At 51.7% G+C, this 18,254-nt stretch overlaps 7 protein-coding genes across 7 annotated transcripts; 3 read left to right on the top strand and 4 right to left on the bottom strand.

Moving 5' to 3' along the window:
* Window positions 1-405: 405 nt before the first annotated feature.
* Window positions 406-1,298, bottom strand: VFPPC_12741 (proteasome subunit beta type 7 precursor; the record flags this gene model as incomplete). Its single annotated transcript, XM_018290518.1, has 2 exons — window positions 406-1,095; window positions 1,173-1,298. The coding sequence occupies 2 exons, from the start codon at window positions 1,296-1,298 to the stop codon at window positions 406-408; spliced, it is 816 nt and encodes a 271-aa protein (XP_018148331.1).
* Window positions 1,299-2,128: 830 nt separating this feature from the next.
* Window positions 2,129-6,747, top strand: VFPPC_00271 (hypothetical protein; the record flags this gene model as incomplete). The annotated part of the gene is made up of 3 exons (XM_018280321.1): window positions 2,129-2,212; window positions 2,296-2,950; window positions 3,014-6,747. The coding sequence occupies 3 exons, from the start codon at window positions 2,129-2,131 to the stop codon at window positions 6,745-6,747; spliced, it is 4,473 nt and encodes a 1,490-aa protein (XP_018148330.1).
* Window positions 6,748-7,220: 473 nt separating this feature from the next.
* VFPPC_12740 (DNA-directed RNA polymerases I and III subunit RPAC1) lies at window positions 7,221-8,487 on the top strand (the record flags this gene model as incomplete). Its single annotated transcript, XM_018290517.1, has 2 exons — window positions 7,221-7,286; window positions 7,408-8,487. 2 exons carry the CDS (start codon window positions 7,221-7,223, stop codon window positions 8,485-8,487), a joined length of 1,146 nt encoding a protein of 381 aa, XP_018148329.1.
* Window positions 8,488-8,849: 362 nt separating this feature from the next.
* Window positions 8,850-10,399, bottom strand: VFPPC_12739 (NEDD8 activating enzyme (UbaC); the record flags this gene model as incomplete). The annotated part of the gene is made up of 5 exons (XM_018290516.1): window positions 8,850-9,925; window positions 9,976-10,055; window positions 10,106-10,111; window positions 10,175-10,273; window positions 10,341-10,399. The coding sequence occupies 5 exons, from the start codon at window positions 10,397-10,399 to the stop codon at window positions 8,850-8,852; spliced, it is 1,320 nt and encodes a 439-aa protein (XP_018148328.1).
* Window positions 10,400-10,703: 304 nt separating this feature from the next.
* VFPPC_12738 (telomere length regulation protein) lies at window positions 10,704-13,757 on the top strand (the record flags this gene model as incomplete). Its single annotated transcript, XM_018290515.1, has 3 exons — window positions 10,704-11,544; window positions 11,594-12,022; window positions 12,076-13,757. The coding sequence occupies 3 exons, from the start codon at window positions 10,704-10,706 to the stop codon at window positions 13,755-13,757; spliced, it is 2,952 nt and encodes a 983-aa protein (XP_018148327.1).
* A 293-nt stretch (window positions 13,758-14,050) lies between these two features.
* VFPPC_00270 (serine/threonine-protein kinase nak1) lies at window positions 14,051-16,513 on the bottom strand (the record flags this gene model as incomplete). Its single annotated transcript, XM_018280320.1, has 1 exon — window positions 14,051-16,513. The coding sequence occupies one exon, from the start codon at window positions 16,511-16,513 to the stop codon at window positions 14,051-14,053; it is 2,463 nt and encodes an 820-aa protein (XP_018148326.1).
* A 796-nt stretch (window positions 16,514-17,309) lies between these two features.
* Window positions 17,310-17,892, bottom strand: VFPPC_17418 (hypothetical protein; the record flags this gene model as incomplete). Its single annotated transcript, XM_022429128.1, has 2 exons — window positions 17,310-17,830; window positions 17,886-17,892. 2 exons carry the CDS (start codon window positions 17,890-17,892, stop codon window positions 17,310-17,312), a joined length of 528 nt encoding a protein of 175 aa, XP_022285855.1.
* Window positions 17,893-18,254: the final 362 nt, after the last annotated feature.

The following is an 18,254-nucleotide window of genomic DNA, read 5'->3' as shown; positions in this document are numbered from 1 at the left end:
GAAGGGGTTTTTTTTTCATTGTTTCATGTACGATGAAGATCGTTAAGATCGTCAATTACTTTGGTGATCATTCTTGAGGAGCGACAGCCTCTTTATCATTGATATAATGCGTCTTGTTGGTTTGTTTCTGGCACATGAGCTCCGACGGAGGAGCCTCAGCATTTGTTTATATACCCTGTGGCGACATTGCCCAGTATTGAAAGATGAATGGAGAATATTGCATAGGTTACTACTTTCTAAATACCTCGGTATCATTTCGTTCCTCAGTGAATTTTCCTTCGCGTATCAACGATTTTCGCGTGCAAATGTTTTGAACGAATTATGAAGACGATTTCGTATTGTTACATGTTTCTACCCACTTAGCTACCACTTCTAATTTCTAACCCATATCATAACGCTCGGCTCTCAAGTATCAACGTCCATCTTCTCCCCCTCAAGCGGCACCTCAGTAACCGTGACATATCGGCCGATTTCGTTCTTCTTGATAATCTTCTCATTAAGCACAGCCGTCGTACCCTTGGGATACGCGTAGCTCTGCAACTTGGCACTCTTCTCATTGGGCTTGATGTAGTTTCTCTTGAGCGTCGTCTTGTCCTTTGTGATGATTGCAACGTCCACATTCGAACCGGAGCCCAGGTCGTTAAAGATACCAGCCAAGATGGCATCGCTAGCCAGCTTCACGGCGTCCTCCTGCGTCAAGTGCGGCTTCCACTGCGTCTCGAAGACGCTCATGGCGGCCAAGCTACCACTTCCCATGGTCACGTAGGGCAATTTGTCGGTGCTGCCGTGGGCGTGAACAGTAAACAGGTGCGTTCCCGTGGGGTCGCAACCCGCGACGACGAGATACGCGCCAATGTAGCCTTGGTACCGGAACAGGTGCTGCTTCAAGAGGGTCATGCAGGTGACGACACGGGGCTTGCGGCCTGTCGAGAGCGAGTGCAGCTCCAGCTGTGACGAGATGAGGGCGGTCGTGAACTCGGTGTCGGCGGCGGTGCCTGCTCCTGCGCACCAGATCTGCGGGGCGATATAGTGTAGCTTTTCGCAGTTTTTGTCGGCGACGATGGGCCCTGATGTTGCTCGGGTGTCCGCAGCGATCTGGGAAGATGATTGTTAGTATTGGGTTGACGGGGCAGCCTGGGGGAGGGTTGTTCTTGGGGAGGCGAAGCACGTACGACGACACCACCATCGAATATACAGCCTACGATAGTTGTACCCGTGCTGGTGGCCTTGGGGAGAGGTACGCCTCTGGCGTGGAGGGCCGCATTACGGTTGTAGTTGGAGAAGTCGAAGCCGGGCATGGTGATTACGGTGCCTGGTTGGGATGCAGTGTTTCGGCTGCTACACCGATTGACGGTTCGTGTTGTATCTCTGACGCTGATTCCAGGATGGGTTTGTGTGAGGAAATGCAAAATTGACGGCTCTGGAGGGGGATGCGGTTGCGAATGGCGGTTGGCAATTGGCGTCCTTGATGGACTAGACGTTTGATGCGGTGGGCGAGTGGTTGGCGTGGAGGGAGGTTGAGAAAGGCAGACAGCTGGATGACGAGGCTAAAAGCTGCCTTCTACGGTAGCAGGCAGGAGAGCTTGCGCCTAGCAAAGGTCAGTGAGAGCAAGACACAGCTGGCCATTGAGCTTGTGGCGCCGAGCAGGAGGTGTGGCTGGTAACTGGGTGCAAACCAACTGCCTGTTGCACCGTTCAGCAGCCACTTTGTTAGAGGCTTAGTCACGTGGCTGGTGCCTGCCATCTCGCGCTGCTCTGGAGCTTCCAAAAAAGTTGGCGTGCCAGTCAGCCTGTCGCGACAGTGTGTGCCGCCGGTGCGCTGTCTCTCTTGCTTTTCACCCATTGCTTTCTTGTCCACCTTGTTGCTCGTGCAGGAGCATTATACGGCTTTATTACCCCGTTGCTGTAGACAACAGGCCTTTCAAACCGTGATAAGTGGTAGTTGCGTCTATCCTTACGGCAGCTTTTTGGTGTGATCTGGGACTTCGTTGCTCTCGAAACGACTACATTACCGTTTACGACGAATATTTCCGCTACGAGGATTCTCTCTTGAACTGGTTCATTCACGCACACTACGGATTCATGAAATTCGACCACATTTAAAGAGGCTGGTACCTGTGCCGCAGACATGGCTTTCGGCTTTGGAAGCAACGCGGGTGGTGCAGCAGGAGGATCATCCGTTGGACCTGATTTGGAGACTATTCAGACAGAGGTATGCTCTAGTGATTTTGTTACAATTACACTTGTTCTTGCCGAAGGGTCGCAAATGTCGATAGCTAACCCCCGTTTTTGCAGGGTCTTGGTTTCTTACCTCTTGCTGGCGAGGCAAAAGTTCGTCTTACTTCAGCATGGTCTTCCTTACCCGCCTCGACATCATGCCTCCTTAGCGTCGCCTCGAGAAGAGGTCTTGTCGCTGCTGCCGGACCCGACCAAATAACAATCGCTACGACCGAATCTGTTCGAAAGGCATTCAGCTCGCCGAAAGAGGGCGAGTCAGAAGTTCGCGCTTTTGAACCCCAGCTGAAGATGCCAATGCCTATGCGGGTTTCGCACCTCAGTTTTACTGCCGACGAGAATTATTTGCTGCTGTCAGCAGAGTCAGGAGGCGGCCTTGCGGTTTATGAGGTGCAAAGCCTGCTCCAGGGATCATCTAATTCTGCCTTTGAGCTACCCACAAACGGGGAGTCCTTACGGTATCTGGCGCCGAATCCTACGGCAGAAAAGTCTGAGCTCTGCGCCGTTGTGACGAACAATGGAAACTTGTACATGGCCAACTTGAAGGAACGCAAGTTGAGTAACCCGCTGAAGACGCAAGTAAGCTGTCTTAGCTGGAGCGCCAAGGGCAAGCAGCTCTGCGCTGGTATGGCTGATGGCAGCATTTCTCAAATGACTCCTGATGGAGAAGGTAAAGGAGATATCCCCAAGCCTCCAAACTCAGGAGACTGTCATGGTATGCATAAGATCAGAATTGCCTTTCCTTGTCACAACTCATATACTAACATTAGTATGCCAGTTTCGTCTCTTACATGGCTGGAAAATAACCTGTTTCTTACTATCCACAGCGCAACAAATGCGTCACCTCCTAGCTCCATCTACCATATTGTCACCCGACAATCGCAAACATCATTTACATTCCAGAAATTAACGGACCCCGTCGAGCCTTTTGGAGCAGAGAAAGCTCCTCACCACGCCATCTTGCGGTTACGGGACTTTCTAAATCTGCAAGATCTTCTGATTGTCTCGTCTACTGCTTCAACAGAAGTCGGTATTCTGACAAGATCAAAGACGCCTTTAGCCAACGATAAGCCAGCCGATTCCATCACGAACGTGTTCACCACTACTGAATTCTTGGAGGATACAAGACGACCAACCTTGCCCATGACAGAGACCATGGATGATTCGGTTACTGTTGGTGTTGCCTTGGATCTTTCCAGCACAGAAAAAGTTTACAAGCCTATTCCGTCAGACGAAGAACTAGACCAATCTCCTGGTCCATTGCCTGGATTCTGGGTTCTAACTCACGAGGGTGTTCTTTGCTCTTGGTGGCTGGTGTACAATGAAGCAGTTAAACAAGGGCACAACTATCCTGGTCTGGCAATGATGGACAGTAGCAGTCAGTCGGCGTCAACATCGACAAAAGCTGCACCGTCACTTTCCGCCTCTCCCTTTGCTGCTGCTGGGCCATCTCCATTTGCGGCATCAACGCCACCAACCGCCGCACCAGCTTTTGGAAACTCCTCGCAGCTTGGGCAAAAATCCTCACCATGGGGATCATCAACTACCACATCAGCAACGCCCACTGGTGGCGCTACGTTTGGCTCCAGTACGTTTGGGAGCTCACCATCTGGCACAGGCTCTGCGTTTGGTAAGACCGGCGCACTGGGCTTTGGGCAATCTTCGCAGCTGGGAATGAGAACGTCTCCGTGGACGTCCGGTGCTAGTTCGAAACCCGCCTTTGGCCAGTCAGGCTTCTCTAGTTTTGCTAGCGGAGGTAGCAATCAAAGCCCCTTTGGCACAGCCGCTGCTCCTGCGTCCAACTCTTCCGGTGCGGCGACAACCACGACATCAGGAAGCGGATTCTCTGCATTTTCATCTCAAGGCGGCTTTGCATCGCTCGATAGTAACAAAAGCAGCTCAGGTGCATTTGGGAGTGGCAGTACATTTGGCGCAAGCTCATTTGGCACCCCGGCAAAGTCGAATAACACAGCAGATGCTTCTTTCCCGGCCAAGCAAGACAAACCGCTCGTCAACCCGTTTGCGTCATCAACACCGTTCAAACTAGAGTCTTCCTTCAAGCCTGATCCGTTCCAAAAAGACTCCAGCGAAAAGCCATCTGCCGCCTCTGGCGGCTCAATGTTTGGAAGTGCATTCGGGTCAGCCTTGGGCGATGCAGCCAACAAGCCTAGCGAGGCTACTTCTTCTGCCAAGGACGAGGACATGGACACTACTGGGGCAACTGAAGAAACACCCCAGAGCAAGCCGCGATCAATATTTGTCTCTCAGCAGTCACAAGAATCTACTACCCCGACGACCACACCTGGGCCATCGAGATTTAGCTTTGCCACCTCATCGACTCCGGGAACCTCCCTTTTTGGACAAGCAACCAAAACCGAAACCCCTCCATCCAGTGGTCTTTTTGGAACTCCCAAAGACACGCCAAAAACTGGCGGCTTCTCTGTGTTTGGGTCAAACAAGCCCGCTGATTCACCCGTTGCGGAGCCGAAAATCAAAACGGAAGAGCAAGATGCCCCCTTACCACCTGATGCAACAAGCAAGGCAGTCTATCCGCTAGGCGACTCGTCGTCATCTTCGGCAACATCCAACCGCAGCCAGTTGTTTGCATCCGGCACTACGCCATTGAAGACTGACTCTACGCTGTTATCATCCGATTCCACCACGCCGAAGCAGTCATTGACCCAAACCAACGCTGCGGCGCAATCAGTCTTTGCCAAGACCAACAAGTCAGCTGAATCAACTCCTGCAACGGAAGTGACCAAGGCCGCCAAACCAGCAGAAAATCCAACCGTCGTTGAAGATGCTCCGTTGCCCCCTGACTTTACCAAGAAGACTGCCAATCAGGCTTCGCCAGCTGCTGACTCCAGCAAGGCCCCAATATCAAATAAAGGCAATGATGCACCTGCGGCGTCGGGATTCATTCTGCCAAAGGCGCCTTCGAAGGAGCCATCGAGTATTCCTTCACTCCCAGAGACGGCAGAAGAAGATGAGAGCGACTTGGGCGAAGATGATGCATCAGAGGGCAGCGGGGTCGATGTTGCAAGGGATCTTAGTCCAAGCACGAGTGGCCTTCATGTAACGCCCGGTTTCACCCCACAAAGTTCATTCGGTGGTGTGGCAGGGACGACTCCAGGGACAGCAAGACCAGAAGATAGGGCCCGTCCGTTGTTTGGGGAAATCAATCGCAACGCACCTCTCTTCCCCAAGCCAAGTCAGGCCAGCCCTCGTTCGCCTAGTCCTATACGTGGTGCGGTGCCGCAGAGAGTCATTCGATCCGAGGCCTCAAGGTCAGTTAGTGCGCCGGGAATGGCATCGCAGATTCTTGGACCAAGACAGTCCCAAGTGCATCACGGGAATCCCATTATCGGCGGCAGTGAAAAGCAATCACAAGGCGAGGACCCCTTTATGCTTCAGCATAGACGTATGAGGGAAAGACAAGAGGCGGAAGAGACGCAACCTCTAGTTGATGAAGAAGATGAGGAGGTGCAAAAGATCCTGGCGTCGGAAGTTGAAGGGACTTTGCAGCTTGACGAGTTTATCGCGCACGCAAATGTCGCTCCACCTGCGAAGGAGAGTGTTCCCTCCCAAGTGGAAGCTGTGTATCGTGATATTAACTCTATGATTGATACACTTGGGCTTAACACTCGTGCTGTAAAAGCATTCACCAAGGGCCACACAGAGTATGCCGCAGAGGACGGTCGAAGCAAACGCGACCTTGATAGCCCGGATGATTGGGTCCTTTGTGAGATTGATGAATTGGGGCAAGTCCTGGACAATGAACTGCACGCGGACCTCGAGGATGGTCGCGTACAAGATCTGGACGACAAATTGGACGCTTGCCAGGACCTGTCACGAGACATGCAACGACTACGAGCTAAACAAGAAGATCTTAAGAGAGTCATCATGAGTCGAATGGACCCGGAGCAAGCAGAATTCACACGCACACTGCCACTCAGCGCCGAGCAGGCGGCTCAACAGAACGAGCTGCGACGGGAGTATGCCAACTTTACCAAATTGCTTACGGAGGCGGAAGAAGCATTGACTCTGCTCAAGACAAGGATTGCGGCTGCATCAAGCTCATCGGGCAGAGGAAGTACCAATGTGCCCACCGTTGAAGCGGTCATGCGTACCATTTCCAAAATGACGTCAATGGCAGAAAAGCGAAGTGGTGATATTGACGTGTTGGAGACACAGCTGCGTAGGATGAAGCTTGGTGCTAGAAGCAGAGAAGGCTCTCCGATGACGCCACAGGCGAGAAGGAGCATCATGATGTCGCCAGACTCTACTCCATCTCGCAACTTCCGCCAAAGCCTGACAATGTCGTCCAGTGTCTTATCTGTGCATGGTGCGACGAAGGGCACGCCACCGCGAAAGAAACTTAGTGGGTTTAGCAAGGATGAGAAGAGTGAGCTGATGGAAAAGAAATCTCGCCGGCAAGCGGTACTCTCAAAGTTGAAGTCCAACGTAGAGAAACGAGGCGTTGGAGTTTGGAACATGGAGGATATTGATTAGGCGTCCAGCACTTGCTGGTGGGGCCCATATAAGGAGCATTAAAGACAGTAAATGTATTTTAGGGTATCAAGATAATGTATCAAATACTAAGTGTAATGCATTATTACATAACTGTTGCCATTGACGTAAATAATCACACTTGAGAAGTCCTTAGGCTGGGCTGTGCTTTGAAGTTGAAGTTGATTGTAAGTTCCATGTGCCACCAGTTGACATGGACGTTCAATGTTGCATGTGGTGGGGCGTGAAGCTGGACAGCGCTAAACACACCCGGCTTAGTTCGGCGTGCAGGTGGGTCTTGATAGGCTGGATAGGACATTGCAAGGGCCGATGTGCAACTTGACTTTTTTTTTTTTTGAAGATTCGTCGCTCAACTTTCTTGGCTCGCTTTGGAGGGGCATCCAAAACATTTCCAAGCTTGCAACTCACCACCACGACTCACCCAACCACTTGCCATTGACGACTTTCACGCAGTCATGGCACCGGCACCTATGGCCAGCTGGCGGGGTGCGCCTAGCGCGGAGGAGCAGGAACGACGCAATGTAAGCTTTTCATCTCTGGTTGTGTAATGTTTCCCATCGCCGAGTATGACAGCTATCTTGAAGCTTGGCCAAGCGAAACTCTACGCCGGAGCTGCAGCTAACCACAGCAATCTCTCTATAGACTGTCGGCATTAATCTCGAAACCGTCACCGATGTGACATCTGTCGATTACCCTGGGCACTTCCCCGGCGAAGATCATGCCTACTCCCTTGACCGCTTCCGGGCCGCCTTCTCCGTCACCTTCCACCAGAACGAAGCCTCCAACTCGTCCTTTTCGTTAATGGGACTGGATGCCTCTCTCGCCAATGCCTTTCGGCGCATTCTCATCGCCGAGATCCCCACTCTTGCCATTGAAAACGTTTACATCGAGAACAACACATCCGTTATCCAAGACGAAGTTCTCGCTCACCGACTGGGCTTGATTCCCTTCAACGGCAGCCGCGAAGGCATCCACAACTTCTTAAAGTGGCATAAAAAGCCGGAGGCTGGAGAGGATCCCTACGCCGGCTGCTTCGACTGGAACACGGTACGGCTAGAGCTCAATGTCACTTGCACGGTGAATCCGGACGCCTCGCCCGACGAGACGGACCCCCTCAAAGCGTATAACAATGCGCATGTTTACGCCAAAGATATCGTGTTTATCCCCACCGGGAAGCAGGTTGAGCATTTCAGCGGCGAGGACGCCATTGCCCCTGTGAATCCGGACATTCTGATTGCCAAGCTGCGACCCAAGCAGACGATCAACCTGTCGATGCACATGCACAAGGGCATTGGAGCGGACCATGCCAAATTCTCACCCGTTGCCACCGCCTCGTACCGCCTCATGCCGACTATCAAGATCCTGAAGCCTATCCTTGGCGCTGACGCCGAGAAGTTTGCTAAGTGCTTTCCTCAGGGGGTCATTGGCCTGGAGAAGGTCACGGCCCAGGAGGCCAAGAAGGCGGGCAGCGGGTATGAGGGCCACGCTGGTGAGAAGAAGGCTGTTGTTAAGGATGCCATGAAGGATACTGTGAGCAGGGAGTGTCTTCGGCATGCGGAGTTTGAGGGTAAGGTGAAGCTTGGCAGGAGGAGGGACCACTTCATCTTTTCTATTGAAAGCACGGGGCAGTGGGATAGTGACGAGCTGTTTATGGAGGCGGTGAAGCATATGAAGATGAAGTGCAAGAAGTTGGAGCAGCAGGTTGTCAATATGGCGAGGTGATGTTTGGACTGTTGTGCGGTGTTTGGGGAGGATGAAAAAAGGTGGGCATTTTAACTGGAGTTTTTTGTTTGTAAATTATGGATGTGATATTTTTTTGTTTGGCTGCGTTTGCAGATTTTAGTTTGGGTCCGTCTTATGGATAGACAAAATGGGATGATACCATGATGCTATATATGTTCGTGTCCCGTGCCTCTGTTGCTGCAAATTCCTCTGCTGCTTTTTGCATGTTTACGCAAAGGTTGCATTTATGTGTCGTTCCGTCATCAATGCCTGAAGTAGACTCTCCTTTATCCTTGAAGGAGATGAACCCGGCTGGTCTAGTGCTCTTCCTTATTCTGCATTTGCGCATGAAACACAGCTACCTAGTAGGTCTTCTTAAACCTGAAGAAATAGTTAAACTCTAGCGGAAATGCCGGATCAGTAACAACGACCTGCTGCCCATCTATTAATCCCAACTCTGTAATAGTCTTGCCCAGATTAGGTCTCGTCTGCTCCTCCAACCCCGGCGGGAACTGCATATACAACGTCCTCCCCTCCGCCCGTATAGACGGCTTCTTCAGCTGCGCTTCCGGCCGGACAGCAAAGGAGTCCAATAGCTCCTGCAGCGTGCTCTTGGGATCGACCTCCAACGGGCGAGCCTTTCTCCCGCACACCGGGCAGTCATCCCTCCTCTCGTGCTTAAAGGTGTACGTGTAGATGCTGTCATTGCCAGAGTACATCATGTAATTGTTCTCGAAGCCAAGACAGGGTGCAGAATTAGTTGCAATCTTGAACGCTTCGTTGCAGCACGACGCTGCTATGATGGCGTTTGTCGACGCTATCGCCGGGATGATGTTCTTGATGGTACCCTGGGTTAAGGAGTAAGTTACACCCTGGATACCAAATTCCTGCGCTCGAGCAAGCGCCTTCTCATACAGCCATGTGACGTGCTCGGGGTCATCCTTGTCCAGGCTCGGAAACGGCTTCTCCTCCTCCCACGCAATAATGTGCGCCCACTCGATGCAGTGCTCTGGCTGCCGCGGGATAGAGGCGATTGTGCAGAGCGGTACGGCGGCCCGGGGCGCATGCATGTCCAGCTGGCACTCGATGCAGGACGTGATGGACGGGAAGATGACGCGCGACTGGCCCTTGAAGCCTTCTGTGCCGCCGTCGATGAGCGGCTTGATGCTGTCCGGGTCGTCTTCGCCTTCTTCAGCGATAGACACGAGCATGGCGTTGATCCAGCGCCGCGCCTCGACGGAGTCGAGCCCGCAGATGACGAGCTGGAATTGCTTGTAGAAGGTCTCGTCGAAGTCTTGGATCTTCTTGTTGTGCGGTGTGATGCTGACGCCTTTTACGCGGTTTTCCACAAACCGCGCGGCTACTTCGGCTTTGTACTTGCCTACGTCTGAGCTGCGGAAGAGGAATTGCCGGTTCAGGTTGGAGATGTCGATTGTGTCTGGTGGGCGAGTTAGGGAGCTGTCTGAGGAGGGGGGATGAGAGGCGTACCCATGTCGATTACGTGGATTGTTTTGAACTTTGACATGGCGAGGTTTTTGAGGATTTCGCAGCCTAAGCCTCCTGCGCCGCTGGGGGGATGGTGAGTGATGTGATGTGGTTGATGGGGAGGGAAACGTACATGACGCTGAGGGTTGCAACATGTTAGTTTGGATGGTTGTATGGGTTGGTGATTTGGGGTGGAACTAACAGGACTTTCATCTTCTCAAATTGGGCTAGGAATTCTTCTGATGTTGCGTCTGGGTCGGTAAATGGACCGGGAGTCCGTCGAATATGATCGAGATACTTCCTGCTCAGTCATCAGTCTGGTCGTTCGTCTCAGGTTTGTGGCCGTTTAGTTGTCATTGTCCACGAACCATCTTGCTTCCTCATTTACGACCCGAGCGCCTGGCGCGGTTTGAGTAGCCGCGCTCATTTTGAAATTTGTCTTGCGGTCCAGTCCCTCTATGCTTTACAATCCTCATGAGGTGAGGTTGGAGAGTGTGGATGCCTGCCCTTTGTATGTCGTGGAGGTTCGGTGAGCTCGGTGAAGGTGGGGCAGTGATTCTTCCAGCTGGTTGATCTCATGGTCAAATTCATTCAACCACAGACCAATACTTATTCGCTTCTAGGTGTAGCTGCAATACCGCGATAAATACCGACAACGGCATTAATCTTCATGTCATCAGACTCATGAGCCCTGGTGACCAGAGTTCGCTGGGCTGCTGCCAACGGCAAAAATGGATGAGCTCTTCACACCAGTGAGCACGAGGAACCTGCGCAAGAAGATAGATGAGCAACCGCTCTTGGTGGAAGCTCGACCAGCCGCGACAGCCACAGAGGTTCTGAAACCGTCAAAGGTTCAATCTGCGGATGATGCGTTGGCGATACTGAAGAGCCAACCCGATTACGACTCCCTGATCAATGTCCTTCGGTTTCTCACCGAGAAAGTCGTTTCTGACTTTAGCATTCATGTCCCCAGCCCCAAGAGCGCTGCCATCATTCACGCTTTGGTTTCAGAAATCACAACAAACTACTGGACTGTATTGCGGGAAGGGTCCTCGGCAAACGAGCCAACTTCTTCCTCGGCATCGGTCGATGCGACAAGACTGGTCAAGTGCCTGCGGAGCGTTGCCGGTATCAACGCAGTAGTGGGACACATCAAAGCTCTCATTCAGGAGTCGAAACTCACCAAAGGAGATGTGAAGCGGCCAGATATTCATCTACACCTTGGCATATTCTTGGATCTCTTGTCTGCACTGTTGGATGGGAACGACTCGATCCGAGGAATTTGGGAATCATCAACGACGGATTTAGCAGATGCCACGTCTAAAAAAGTACAGTCGCAAAGTTTTATCTCATTAATTACAGGTGGGCGGGTTATATCTGTTTCTGCTGAGGCATCGGGGATAATTGGACGGGAAGAAACGCCGAGTAGTGCGCAATGGCTTGCCGATGGTCGTGAGTATACCAAGTGGATAGGGCAAAATACCGCATCATGGGCCAAGATTCAACCCGAGGGTATTGAACTACAGGCTTGTTTTGATGCGTTTCAGCGGTCTTTGTCCTTGGGATATTCAGGTGAGATGAAGTTTTCAACCACTGGAATGCGTCAGCTAACATCACGCAGAAACCTTGGTGACTACTGTTATTGACCAGCTTTTACTGTCACAAAACGCATCTCCAACATTGTTCGCCAAGGTCTGTCTTCATCAACCACAGGCATCCAAGAAGGTGGTATATATCTTATTGGAATATCTGTCACAGAAGTTCTTGAACAGACTGGAGTTGGACGACACAAAGCCAAATGACAATATCTCTGCTGTTGCTGGCATAGTCAACGCCGTGGCACAAAACGATCCAGGTCGCAAGACACACCTTTTGAATTGGTGTTGTAGCCCGTCAGGCGCTGGCCTCGGCGATGGGATCGGCATTAGACGAGCTGTAATTGCTGTTTTGGCAAATGACAAGGAGACCATTACGTCGGTGTTTGAAAAGAGTTTGAACCAGTTCGGTGACCAGCTGTACATCAAACACACTGCTATTTTGCAGCAAGAGGGTGAGCATTGGCAACTGCTACAGCAAGTTATGGCCAACTGACAATCATTCCAGCTCACGCCCAGGTATTACTGCTGAGTGCAGGATATGTAGCCAAGCTTTCTCCGATAAAGCTAACCATGCTTCTTCGTTCCGGAGCTTATCTAACAACAATATCTAACCGAATAGCTTCAACTAATAACCGCGCTCGCTTGTTAGGCATGTGTGTCGGAGAAGCGCTATCCGCCATACAGGATAATCACACCAAGAAACTCGATTTCCATACGGAGGAAACGGCAACAGAAGAAGGACAATGGCTCAAGGGCCTAACCAAAGTATCAGACGCCATTGGGCCGGTTGAACCACTCCTTTCAAAGTTCTCACAGCCACCCCCATCGAAGCCTCTCTCCAGAAAAGCCGCAAAACCACAACCGAAAAAGAAACAAAAACATAAACCCGTCGTCAGCGAACCAGCCCCCAAGGCCATCATTGAAGAAATCGACTCTTCTGACAACTCGGACGACGATCTCCCCACTGCAGCCAAGTCTTCAGATGACGAAGACTCAGACGATGACCCAACCCTAGTTCAGCGCAACAAACCCAAACCGCCCGTCTACATCCGCGACCTCATCACCTTCCTCCGCGACTCAGAATCATACGACAAGCAGAAACTCGGAGTGCAAACTGCACCAGTTCTCATTCGCCGAAAAGCCAACTACGGCACGGAAGTCAGTTCCCACGCCGAAGAAATCGCCCGCCTCCTAGTCGGCATCCAGGATAAATTCGAAATCGAAAACTTTGAAGATCTACGACTTCAAAGTATGATTGCCCTCGTAGTTGCGCAGCCCAAAACAATGGCACCATGGTTCGCCCGTACCTTTTTCGAAGGCGATTACTCCCTCTCCCAACGGACCTCCGTCCTCGTCACCCTCGGCCTCTCAGCCAGAGAACTAGCCGGCCTCGAGACCTCGCGATACAAATCATCCTCATCCTTCCCGTCAAAACAACTCCCCGAAAAGATTCACCAACTGTACCTCGAGCCCAACAACCCCACAACCGAACCCTCGTCAAATCTCAAAGCCCTTCCTCCAAACGCCCTAGACAGCATCACCCACTCCCTGACATCTTCCTTCCTCGGCCCCCTCGCCGCCGAAGCCGCCGACATAAACACCGGCCCCGACGCCCTAAAACTACAAACCTTCTCAGCACGATACAAATCCAAGTCCCGGAACAAACCGCGCATCCGTGCCATTCCCAACACCACTGCCGCCATCCTAGGAACCTACTTCTTCTCCCCGCTCACAGCACACTTCCAATTCGCATTACGGTCCTCCAAGCCCGTCGTTCTGAATCACTCCATGCTAGCGCTGTACCTCCAGACACTGAGCATCATTGTCAATGCGGCTGGGCCGTCGACACTGTCTCTCCCGCAGATGACGTCTGAGTTGTGGGATCTGCTATTACGCGTGAGAGTCCATGTGCTAGGGGACATGGGCGCGCTTAAAGGATGGCTAGTAGCCATGTCAGTGTTGCTGGAGGTGAACGAAGATAATATGCGGCGGATATGTGAAGAGCAGGGGAAAGAGGTGGTAGAAACACGGGAGTGGGTATCAAATGTTTTTGAGCGGACGAGGGGCGATGATGGCGGCGAGGAGAATGATGTCAAGATGCTGGCTGCGGGGGTGTTGATCAAATTGGGTGAAGCTATTGAGAAGTATCAGGCCTTGCTGATGGGGGACCTGATTGGCTTTAATTAGACTACAATTGATACCACAGGACACACAAGTAGTGGGAAAACAGGATAGTGCGTTTTCTATCAAAATACGTGACCCAGCACGCGAAGTGTTCTCAGAACAACAACAAATACAATAGAAGAAACGCCTACATACACCTATTACCTACAATCCTTCTAGGTGAAAACATTTGACTCCATAGATGAGCGTCCGTATAAACAGCTCGTGTCCCTTTTCAATCTCATAAATCATAGTACATAGCCCAACTTTTTATCCATATTGTCATACAAAAAAAGACTGAGAAGAGAAGATGAGATTCAGCTTCCGTCACTGACTGGTTCTAATCGTGTTATGCTCCCCCGTCGCACGGGTAGGCTGTTCAGGTAGGCATTTGCGTGGTTCAGATGATCTCCCAAGCTTATTGCTAGTCGGCGTAGTTCATTCTTGACATCGTCTGCTGATGCCCGGCCTTGCATGACATGCGGCGAAGGAGCAACAGGCAAGAGTGGTAAGGCCGTATCCTGAGGCGTTTGGTATGGCTCGGGAGGCTGGTTGAGCGTAGGTTCCGCGGGAGGGTCTTGAAAGGTAGAGGGGAAGGTTGAAACGCTGGGCCCTACTGTTTGTTGAGGAGTCATATCTTCGGGATCCATGTCTGCGAATTCGCTGAGAGAGTATGGTCGCGAGGGCGGGTAACTTTGCTGGGAGTCTTGATCATCTCGCTGCGATTGCTCATTGTCTGACTGTTGCTCGGGGTATTCGGCCAGAGTGTGGGCAAAATCAGATTCGTCAGACACATAGATGGAAGGCTCTCGGACGGAATTGGGCATGACATATAACGATGCGTGTTTTTCAAGTTCGAATGGGTTTGCGCCGCCCATTTCTGAGCCGCTTATGGAACCAACGTCTGAATGAGAAGTCGACGGTCGGGTATAATCTGTCCCAGAGTCTGCGAAACTCATGTCGAGATCGATTAGGCTCCCAACGGAGGCACGATTATCCATGGTGCCCGAGCTCGACGGAGCAAGTTCGCTGAATGCCATGGATGCTTGATAAGGTTCCGTTGGATGATGCACCAGTGGTGGTCTCGCCGAGTTGGGGGCCGAGGGGTCGTTGGTAAGAGGGAATCGAAACATTTCTGGATTCGCTGACGCAGGGGGCGGCATGGTGGGAAATTTCCAGTCTTGCGTACGTCGATTGTTGTTCAAGTCCGCCGGATCACTCAGCGGTGGCCTTGGGTATGGCGTGTCGCCGAGGTCGTAATCTATGGAGGCACGAGAATCACCAGCTCTAATGGTTCCTAAATCAACGAACTGAGAGATATCACCCCCATGCAGCGATGCATCCAAGTCGATAAGGGACTCCCGAACGTCTGCCGGAGCAGATGACTCGTCTCGTAGTGGTAGGTCTGAAGCTGGAGTTGGCGCCGGGGGTGGAAATGGTCGCCCGTAATATGCCCTTGAATTGTCTTCGTAATTCGACATGGTATTAGGATCAAACACCTTCTCTAGAGGGGCCTTGACAGATGGTAGTTGAGGAGGTGGTCGTCGTCTTGACTTGCCCTTTGGAGGTTTCGAAGTCTCTTCAAAGGCTTGCTGGCTGAAGTCGACATCTGTGCCATAAACGTCGTAGACATCCTGAGCATCCCCCTTGTCAAACACTTGCTGATCAAAGGCTGCTGTAGTGCTGAAGTTCCACTCGTCGTTGTCCATTGCGGTAGACAAGAGATCGGTCGGACCCTGCGCGCCGCCGAGAGAGAACAGCGAGCGGCGATCTCCTCCTTGAGCCTCCCATAACTTGAATGCCCGAACCAGGTGAGCTAGTGAGGATGTGGGATAAGCGTCTTCGGTTTTGAAGATGTATTTGTGGCGCTGAACCTGCTCGATTGTAGGGCGTTTGGCAGCCTCATGTTGCAGACAATAGGCGGCGATGTCCTTCAAGCCGGTCGAATATCTATCTCCCTCCAAACGCGGCGTATGTTGCTTCAAATGGGTACCCAGTCTGGAAAAGTCTATTCTATCAGTTACGTTGGGCGGCAGACCAGAGGCAATTTCATAGACCAATGACCCAAAGGCCCAAATGTCAACTTCAGTGCCGTATGAGGTGGATTGATCGAACAGCTCAGGAGCCATCCAATGTGGAGTGCCGATAAAAGTGCTTCGTTTGTCAAATTTGGTTTCAATGACGCCCGCAACACCAAAGTCACAGAGTTGAACGTCACCAACCTCTGTGATAAGAACGTTGGCGCACTTAATGTCTCGGTGAATGATGCCTTGGCCGTGAACCCATCGTAGAGCCTCTGCAACTTCGCGCAAGATGGGAATGATCCATTTCTCCTGTAATCCACCTGGAGCGGTTGGTCGCATCAAAGTTGCGACGCTGCCTCCGGCGCAGTACTCGGTGATCATCCACATGGACTGGCCGACGGGTAGTGCTTCGATGACATGGTTGACATTTTTGGCGCCGCTTTCGCTTAGCAATTGCAAAGCATTGATCTCTTTGAGAAGGTCGCTGTATGTGTCAGCAAGCTTGGGGTTGACGGTATCGCTCTCCTCGATGTCGATGATTTTGACGGCAACGAGCTGGCCCGTGGTCTGAGAGGTTGCCTTGTAGACTCTACCAAAGCTCCCCTTTCCAATGAGTTCTGAGAGCTGATACCGCGGAATCTCTTTTCCAGACTTTGTGCATGCCTCGACGACGGCCTTTTGCATCTTTTTGGCATCCTCGAATGCCTTTTGCCTGGTGGCTGACATCTCAGTCAGGCGCGGTTGGAGGGACGCCATTTTCGTCGAGATTGACGGCCAGACGGCCTTGAAGCACCGGTGAGTTGGCTAGATTTCAAAGGACCAGGCCGAAAACATGATCCGATTATGATTATGCAGAGAAGACCAAGTTCACGGCGCTGGGGGCATGCGGCCAAGGCCGTGCAAGATGCCGATGTCACAAAGTCCTGGTATTGTAGTGTTGGTTCGAGAAGAGGTAAGGAGAAGCAGTGGAGATGGCGGTTCGGAACATTGGAACGAGGCAAGGCAAGATTGCAATAATGTGTCAGAAGGAGCCAGGGGTTCAGTGGTTTGGCTTGGCGGGTGCGACCCATCTTTGCCCTCCATAGACCTGTGGCGGGCTGCGGATTGGACGAGAACAGACAAGATCCATTGATTGTCAGGGTCTGGTCTGCCTGTGTTCCGGTGGCGGTCCTGCCAACGTGGACAAAGTTTAGCGGCCTGAGGCACTGTGGCCCCCTAATGATGCTGTCACAGCAGACCAGACATCAATTGCACTGATCAATTGATGGACATGGATGCTCCAGAACACCACCGATGTCTGCTCTGTATGCACTCCATGTCCATGGCATCAAGCGGGATGAGGCTGTCGGAATACCACATCCCCGTCCCTGACTCAAGGCATGAGACATTCGACCATTCAAACTTGGACCAGTCTTGACAGCACCTTGCATCAACATACAAATCTAGCCTTCTATCTCTACTGGTATGCAATAACCACAGCCCCTCTAGATATCATATCATCCACTTGTCTCGTTGGTCCGTGTCTATGTGCTGTCCCACCATCTGCCTCAGCTCATGATTCCTTTCGGATCTCTTCCACCATCTTTTCATGTATACTCTGCCAGCTTCCTTCGCACGTATTCCTGATGACGCTGACCAGAAGCCTGGAACATTTGATTACCACGTCCTCAATCAACTCATAACCCCCGCCATCCTTCGCCTCAATCGTCCACACTGTCTCCATGATAGTGTTCAATGGGCTTCGTATCCTCACAAACACGCCCTTTTCCAGGTTGATGAATTCATACGTGCTCACCACATCCGAGTCCCATAGTCCCGCTGGAAGGGCGTGCACCTTGTCCGTGACTTTGTAGCACTTTGGCGCCGCGACGCCGGTGAGGCCCCGATCAGTGGCAAGTTCTGGGACTGGATCATTTGGCGTGTCTACCAGTTCGTACTTTATCATGTGCGGGTTGAACTGAATAAAAAATACATGTCCTTGGAGCATTTCTATGCCTTTCGCAGCGCTGACGCCATCAGGAAGAGGCGTCACATGCTTTAGGGATTCTGTCGTATTGAAGAATGCTGGACTACCTGGTTAGCAAAGATGGCCATATTGCCTCTTTCATAAGGACGGACTGTGACTTGCAGGACATTGCGTTGAGCACTCTTCTAGTGCGACCAATCTACAGAAACAAAAAACAGAATCCGAATTTTTTGTATTATCAAGAATGAACAATGTCGACGATTACTCTTCTAAAGATGCCGGGGCGGAAGTGGTGTTTGAAGGAGGAGGCCTGACACAACTAGTGTCGAGGCTCAAGGGCTCGCCGTCGTCATCTGCTCAATTAGTCCAGTCCAGTTTGGTCTGGTTTGGCCTAGACGGTCTCGACAGCAAGTGGCTCGTGTCTGGTGGCCATGCGTTCATCCGGCCGGAACTTGACTTCCAATTTTGGCCGACATCAAAGATCTCTTACCTTTTGAATTTGTTTGACGGCGTTCGTTGACGACAGACATT

The sequence above is a fragment of the Pochonia chlamydosporia genome, chromosome 1 (assembly GCF_001653235.2).
Source record: "Pochonia chlamydosporia 170 chromosome 1, whole genome shotgun sequence".
Taxonomy (NCBI): domain Eukaryota; kingdom Fungi; phylum Ascomycota; class Sordariomycetes; order Hypocreales; family Clavicipitaceae; genus Pochonia; species Pochonia chlamydosporia.
The sequence above is the reverse complement of the archived record's forward strand: the minus strand, read 5'-3'. Positions and strand labels throughout refer to the sequence as shown.